An 8,427-nucleotide genomic window follows, 5' to 3' on the forward strand; every position below is an offset into this window, starting at 1 on the left:
ATCGAGTGAGTTATCAATGATTGCCCAAAAGGGAAACCCGTGTGCTTCATCTTTTTCTTTTTTGGGGCTCTCCAATTATTTCTAGAACAGTATAACCTACCTAAATTGGTCAAAGACCAACACCGGCGTGCAACAGTTCTCGATCAGACGTCTCTCCTGCTTTTCTCAACCCTTTAGGAGACCATGCATGGCTAATCCATATCTGCTGCTGCCAAGATCGATCATATATATCTTCTTATTTGGGTTAACTTGCTAATTAAATATCCGTACTTTTGCTACAGATAAAATAAAAATATATTAATGTCTTATATACCCATTTTTTTATAGGGAATATTTATCTTAGTTTAATTTTGTATACGGATATCCATTTAGATTTTTAAAAAATATTAAGAGCTCAAGGAGTAACGTAAAATTTATAATGGGAATAGATGCCACCATGCGCAACTACCTTCTTTTAAATAGATATATAAAACTCTCGAATAATTCAATGCCCATGTAATCGATCATGTATGCGTTGCCTTTTTTTGAAAGAAGATAGTACCTTATTTAGGGAGAAGCGAATTATACCAACTCTAACGTCCCAAATTAATTTATCTTCTTAAATATTTCGCAGATAATTTCAGTGTTAAATGAAAAATGGCTGCTTCCATTGTGAGAATCATTAAAGTGAGTCGTATGCTGTATGCATGGGATGAGCCAAAATCCCTTTCATGTGTCCAGCCGACTATGAATATTATAGAGACCCTTCAATTCAAATTGCATGCCTCCTTGGAAACAAGCCGCACCACATGCATCGATATATCGTTTTTGCGTAGTTGGGGTGGGAATTGTAGCATGCCGACTTTTTGGGGCATTAATACAAGATATATCTAGCTTAGTTTTAACAAAAAAAAACAATAGCAAAATTATCCTAGAAAGTAATGTGCAAATAATAATATTCAAGGGACAATGAGCTGTTGTTGACTTTGTTAGGGATCGATCATTCTGGCGAGTATATTCCAGGGATAGTTAATTTTGTCAAAAAGATTCCATTTAAATCTTATGAGAAATTTTACGGACTAAAAATATTGGTGCCTCAAGGTATACAGTATCTGGATAATTTTACTTTATAAAATATCATATGTTATTTCACAACGTTATCAAAATCTTTGTGATGGTATCCATGAAAATAAACAAGTTAAATTGGATAGAGTGTTTATTTACCAGCCTCAGGTTCATGCGCAATTTTAGTTTACGTGCTTTTGCTTATACGAACGTTGCACCCACCGTAGTAGTTCTGTTCGGCACGACCGAGTTTGCGAAAAATGCTGGAATGTACAATTCAACCGTGGTGTTGTTTGGTGGAGTTCCTTTTTTTTTTCTAATCAATAGGGCAATTTTTGTTTTAAAAGAAATCAGCACTTTATTTAATACTTTCTCCGTCGTAAAATATAAAGGATTTTGATTTTGGGTTTTGGTTTTGGTTTTGGTTTACGCTAGTCTTGTGTAACTAGTTGCTGGAAAAAAGCTGATAGCCGGTGCAACATTTTCGCAAGGGAAACTGGAAACTTTTTGAGTTACGGCTGACACATAAGAGTAGTGGAGTGTCGTTGACTAACTCGATGGTCACCAAGCAGGCATATGTCGGAGCAAGGTCTAGCAAATCTATCCATAGTTGAAGAACTTCACCATCTCCTTCGATCTGCAAAAAAAGGAGAAAGGAAAGATATACAAGGCTACAACGGAATTCACTCGACTATGAGATAAACCCGTCCAGCCTCCAGACCGCCCTTCCCTTGTCTGTGACCAACGGCCATCGCAGACAAAGAGGAGATGGGATTTGGCAAGGGAAAAAAGAACACTTGGAGTTATCTTTCATAGAAGCACTCACAAAGAGATAGAAAGAAAGTTGTCATGAATATAGCTAATTAAGACCGGTTAATTTTAGGCTACAATGACTATACGATAGTGGATAAGTTGAAGATCTAAATTGATATTCATGTACTCCCTCTGTTTTAAATTAAAAAATCTAAAGTTTTATCTTAGATATCTAAATTAGTAGTACTGGATTACGTTCAATCCGAACATATATTAATTTATTTTGAAATGAAGAGATTATAGAAGGACAATATTGTAAAGTAAGATATTTATACTGTCCTTCCATACTTGTGACGTGAGAAGGAACCAAATTTATACTCTGCAATCCCCAATACTGAGACTGAGCACACACCCACACCTGCCACGTGTCCCTGGTTGGGTGATCGAACACTAGCCCAAACTGCCAGAAATACACAAAGTTTCTCCCCAAAAATAGCTGAAAAGAAAAATCCTGGGGCCACATGTCGCGGCGTCGCGCCTCCCACGGCATCCTCCCGCGCACTCTACGTCTCTACTGGTGTTCCTATATATACCGCCACGTCTCGTCTTCCCCCGCCTCCAATTCCAACCTCGCAAGCGATGCGACCTGCCTTCTCCTCCCTTTCGGCCTCGCCTTCCTTCCTTGCGACTCAGGTCATTCTTCCGAACACCATCCCCGCCTTGAAAAGCTCTCGACCAGGATCGATCGATCGCCATGGGCAGCGGCCACAGGAAGCTCATCCACTTGCTCCGCGCCGAGCAGGCGGCGGCGGCGGCCTCGGCGGCCTCGGCGTCGTTCTCGCCCAAGTCTTTCTCGTCGTCCTCCGCCTCCGACGACGACGGGTGTAGCTCGTCGTCGTGGCAGACGAACGACGGCGCCGGTGGGTACGGGTCCGCGGCCTCGTCGCCGTCGCGGTGCAGCGCGTCGACGCCGCCCAAGTCGCCGTGGGCGGCGCACCTGCCGGGGCTTGGCGGCGGCGGGGTGGGGACGGGCGCCGGCGCCACCGGGCTCGTCGCGTCGCTGGTGAAGGAGGACGGGCACGTGTACTCGCTGGCGGCGGCGGGGGACGTGCTCTACACCGGCACGGACTCCGAGAACGTGCGGGTGTGGCGCGACCGCCGCGAGCTCGCCGGGTTTAGGACCGGGAGTGGGCTGGTCAAGGCCATCGTCGTCGCCGACGACGGGCGCATCTTCACGGGGCACCAGGACGGCAAGGTCCGGGTGTGGCGCGCCGACGCGGGGGACCCCGCCGTGCACCGCCGCGTCGGCTCGCTCCCGAGGCTCGCCGACTACGTCCGGAGCTCCGTCAACCCGTCCAGCTACGTCGAGACGCCGCGGCGCCGCCGCGGGCGGCGCCGGGAGGTGTGGCTCCGGCACTCCGACGCCGTGTCGTGCCTCAGCCTCGACGAGGGCGCCGGGCTGCTCTACTCCGCCTCCTGGGACGGGTCCTTCAAGGTGTGGCGCGTGTCGGACTCGAGGTGCCTCGAGTCGGTGTGCGCCCACGACGACGCCATCAACACCGTCGCCGCCGCCGGGTTCGACGGCGTCGTGTTCACCGGCTCCGCCGACGGCACCGTCAAGGTGTGGCGGCGGGAGGAGGAGCCGGCGGCGAGTGGCGGCGAGGCGAAGACGAGGCACGTCCTGGAGACGGTGCTGCGGGAGGACGAGAGCGCAGTCACCGCCATCGCCGTCTCGGCCGAGGGCCGCGTCGTGTACGTCGGCTCGTCGGACGGGGACGTGACCTACTGGCACTGGATCGACGGCGAGGCGAGGTACGGCGGCGCGCTCAGGGCGCACGGGACGGCGGTGATGTGCCTCGCCGTCGCCGGGAACGTCGTCGTGAGCGGCTCGGCCGACCGGACGCTCTGCGCGTGGCGGCGCGGCGGCGGCGAGCACTCCCGGCTCGCCGTGCTCGCCGGCCACACCGGCCCCGTCAAGTGCGTGGCCGTGGACGAGGAGGAGACATCATCGTGCAGCTCCGACGGCGAGCGGCGGTTCGTGGTGTACAGCGGCAGCCTCGACGGGTCAGTCAAGGTGTGGCGAATCTCCGACATCGAACCTACCAATCCTCCGCCGCGGCTGCCGTCGCCGCATGTATGGAAGAGAGAGGATCAGCCGGCGGCGGCGACGGCGGCGGCGGCGAGGGCGTGGTCGCCGTACCAGACGTCGGAGATGAACAGCGTGGCAGCGGCGTGACGGCGAGGCTAGAGCTGATCACTAACTTGACTCAAACGTGCGTGCATGCAAGAACAGTGTGGGGCTCACACGTGTACTGTAGCAGAAGAGTGTAAATATACGTAGAATATACGGTGCCTGTACGTAGATTACGTATTTGTCAAATGTATGGATGCGAATGGGTGGCTTGGTCGGAGATACCATTTTGGTAGGAGGAATGGGCGGTTAGTTGACAGCGAGAGGTCTACCAGCCACGTCAAAATCCAATAATGGAAGGGAAAAAAATAAAAGAGAGAAGGTTTTGGGAATGGCTTTGTTTTGTTGATTTTGGTAGTGATTTAATTAACGCTCTGTGTAAGATGTACAGATGTATATAATAATATAAAAGCCACCATATTAATTTTGATGTATGAATATATTATTAACAGTTCGGTTTTGGTGGCAATCCTCACCTTTAATCTGTTACTACTTCTCTTCAGTCATCTGTAGTAGCATCAAAGGACAGCAGCATGCATGTATTCTTCCCTAAATTAATCAGGAATATATATGGCGGTTCATCGTAATTAAAAGTCCTAAAATTACATTTCCCACACCAATGGCGACATGAGATTGTGATTTGTGTATTCTACTAGGAATTTGACCACACAGAACAAAAATTACCATGAACAGGTCTAGTATCCAGATCATTCCTGATGGACAACGTCAACAAATCAAAGCATCAAGTGTGAAGCACATATATTTCCCTCCGCCCAATCTTACAAGTCGCGAATTGACTTGACAGTTGACACTAAGTCGTAGTACTAATTAATTGTGCATATAAAAGAAAATTTGCCTTATTCTTCAAATACTTATTTTTTTTAATATTCAAAATTTCTCACAAAATACTTGACACACTCTCAAGTATTACTTGTCTCATCCATTATCTCCGATTCAAATTTCTCTCTATTCTACCTCTACTTCACTCGCAAAGTCTCAACCATATATCATTTAATGGGATAATATGGTTTTTTAAAAAATAAAACTATACTTAAACTATCTAAAATAATAAGTATTTTAAGAGGTACTCTATCCATTTCAAAGAAAAACAAACTTAGAACTAGATATAACAAACATATTCTAATATAACCAAATCTGGTCATAGATCTGTAGGTAGTAGGGAGTAAGCAATTAATTAATTTTAACTTAATTGTGTAGGACTGGACGACTCGGCAGGTAAAGAGTGTAATAAGACCAAATTGCGGTACAGAGGTCGCCATCTTTCCCTTTCCAATAGCTCGCCGGGGGTTCCCCTGAAACAGGAGTTCCCGTGGCCGCCGAGGATTCCCTCCCCACGCCGCAACGCAACCGGAGATGGAATGTATAGTATCTGGTGTTCGCAGCACCGCTGTTGCGCTGCTGCGCCGGCCAACGCCTCGTTCGCCGCCGGGCATCGTCTCGCGACCACACCCATCCCTTTCCCGGCCGGCCCAACCACGGCGACTCGATCGGATATTGCCTGCCTGCCATGCATGCATGGACGACAACTCGCAAAGGTTTTTGGGCTGATTTCGAGCTGCCGATGCAAGCAGATTCGGTGATGACCGTTCGATGAAGGGTGTGATTAGGATGCAACAAGCCAAAGCTGTTTATTCTAAATATTAAGGTCTCGCTGTTCTTTTATAATTAAGATATAAATTAATCTTAGTTTTTGTTAGCTGTTAGCACGATTTTTAAACTGTCATGAACTTTTTATATCGAAGTTGCTATAACATTTGACCGAAGTTTGAAATAATTAAAACTCAATTAATTATACGCTAAAGATTTGACCGTGTTTTACGTTTACATACTTAATTTCATCTGACCCATGTTCAAACAAGACATAAGAAATGTACTTAACTATTAACTTTCCTCTATTCCTTCAGGGTGTGTTTGGCAAGTGGGATATAGGAAATGGGATTGAGAAAAGGAAATAGATGAATGGCTAGAATTAAATGAGGTGTGAAATATTGCCCTTTTGAGGGTGGGATATTATTTCCCAATTCCATTTGCCAAACAAGCCTCATGGTATGATCGTTTCGAATTTGTTCAAAGTTATTTTTTAAATTTTGATTAAATTTATAAAAAAGTTACTCTATTTTTGTATCAAAATATATTTGATTTTACATTTAATAAAATTAATTTATTGTTGTGGTAGTTACTAAGATTTTTTTTATACATATGGTCGAATTTAAGGAAATCCATTAAGAAAAAAATTAAAATGTCTTATAATATAAAATATTATAATAGAGTGAAAAAATTGTATCTTTAATCCAATATTAATGTATAAAAAATCTAACCGCTCAATTTCATGGAGAAGCACTACTGGTACATATACTAATTAGGGACAATTGCTTATTTGACCTTGTTTTAGAGCCTAACTATTAGTATGACCCTACTTTTTCAACTTTGCTTAATTAACCCTACTTTTCAAAATCAGAACTGCCGTCTTAGCCTGTTTTACTGTACCATTAGGGTTTAATCTAGGGCGCAAAAAAAATATTTTATACTCGGAACTGGCTAAAATGCCTCTGACTACCAAATCAATCGTGTCCCTAAATTTCTCACCCCACGGTCTACTCATCCCGCGCGGATAGGCCTTCTCGGCGGCATGACGTTCGGCGGAGGCGGAGCTGCAGAGACGTCGCTCGGTGGGGGCTGCGGCGCGGCACGTGGAGAGAGCTTCGGCGGCAACGACAGGAGCTACGGAGGCGGCGCTCAGTGCGTGCTGAGGCGGCAGCGCGTGGAGAGGTCATCAGCGACGGTGGCGGCAGTAGGAGCTGCGGAGGTTGCGCACGGAGAAGGGATCGGCGGCGATGGCACGCGGAGGCTGCGGCGGCTGCACGCGGGTACTGAGTAGTGGATGAAACTAGCTTGTGACTTAGGGATTTTAGGGATGAAATTTGTGAGATTTTAGGTTTATATATGTTGATTTTTATATATGTGGCTTAGTGAAATTTATATGTTTATGACTTGGTGATTTGCCCATTAGTGAATTACTACAATAAGTTTAGGGTATTTTAGGGTTTTAGTGCAAATGTATGAAATTTGTGATGTGGATCTAAGTGGATTTATTTATTTGTGACTTCCCTTTCTTTTCTCAACAAGAGTTGGATAAAGATTAAGATTTTCGTGGCACACTTTTCAAACTTTCTATATGAAAGTTGCTCTAAAATATCATATTAATCTATTTTTCAAGTTTGTAATAATTAAAACTCGATCAATCATATGTTAATACCACCTTGTTTTGCGTAAAAAAAATTTAATCTTCATCTTCAGGAGAAAAGAACACCAAGGGTTATTTTAGAGATGCATGATGGATGATGGATTTTAGTGTAGATACTACCTAGGTTATCAAATCATCATAGAATATGAGGTGCTGTCCGGAGTTGGTTTGATCGAGTTAGTGCATTCATATAACTGATTAAGACACCTTCTGACCCTAAGCCCCTCGTATTCTGTCATTTTTAGATATTTTAGGGTATTTATGATATGTTTGTGGTAATTTAGAGTATTTTAATAAATTTTTAGGGTAATTTAGATATACATGTGACTAGTGATATATAATTTAGGGTATTTTGTATACTTTTACTGAGATAGTAATCTTTGTTTTTACTTTTTATCGTACACAGGTTATTTAGAAAATGTCTCAGAAAGACAAACCCACGTTAGCGACTAGGAGCGAAAACGGAGTGGATTCAGACTGATAGTGGTCATACTATATCCTAAACCATATTTATTAAGCTAATTCGGAGCGGGTGCGGATAGTGTACGGATGTCGAAAATGGAGCATAATTGGTTCGAAAACGGATTAAATTTATCGGATGTTACGTGTGTATGCAATCAATACAACATCGAGTTGGCAATGCAAGGAACAATAATACAATAGTCAATAAACGATCCATTGTAATAATTATGTACTTAAGTGCTAACTAATATGAATACATGATGTTTATAATATAAAAATACAACTACATAAGTGTGACATGAGACAGTGAAAGTCTCAGACCAAGAAATCTAGGGTAATTGATGAATTAGTACATTGGATGGACCAACTTATGTTATATGCAATAGGTAGAGTCGTTACATGTGTTGATGATTTCGGATTATCCGGCAAACGGCCTATCGGATAATCCGACAGAAATGTCGGATAATCCGCAGCCGCCGGATTTTGGAGATACCGTATCCTCATCCGCATCTGCATTATACTATCCACATCCGCATCCATATCCGTCGGATTTCTAAAAGCCCATACTATATACTCGTTTCGAACGGATTTGAATCGGATTGGATCGGATCGGATATTATTATCCGATCCGTTTTCACCACTATTGGCGACAACTAGTGGGACCACGTCGACCCAGGACCATAGGACCCGAAATAGGATTCCTAAGGATCAG

The 8,427-nt window shown here is 44.5% G+C and overlaps 1 protein-coding gene across 1 annotated transcript; it reads left to right on the forward strand.

Annotated features, from left to right (window-relative positions):
- Positions 1-2,436: 2,436 nt before the first annotated feature.
- On the forward strand, positions 2,437-4,413 carry LOC127768011 (protein JINGUBANG-like). Its single transcript, XM_052293512.1, has one exon. The coding sequence runs from the start codon at positions 2,552-2,554 to the stop codon at positions 4,031-4,033; it is 1,482 nt and encodes a 493-aa protein (XP_052149472.1). The 5' UTR covers positions 2,437-2,551; the 3' UTR covers positions 4,034-4,413.
- Positions 4,414-8,427: the final 4,014 nt, after the last annotated feature.

Source organism: Oryza glaberrima, chromosome 3 (genome assembly GCF_000147395.1).
Source record: "Oryza glaberrima chromosome 3, OglaRS2, whole genome shotgun sequence".
Taxonomy (NCBI): domain Eukaryota; kingdom Viridiplantae; phylum Streptophyta; class Magnoliopsida; order Poales; family Poaceae; genus Oryza; species Oryza glaberrima.

Excerpts from the sequence above, each read along its gene's own strand:
- LOC127768011 (XM_052293512.1), top strand. The coding sequence starts at position 2,552 with ATGGGCAGCGGCCACAGGAAGCTCATCCACTTGCTCCGCGCCGAGCAG.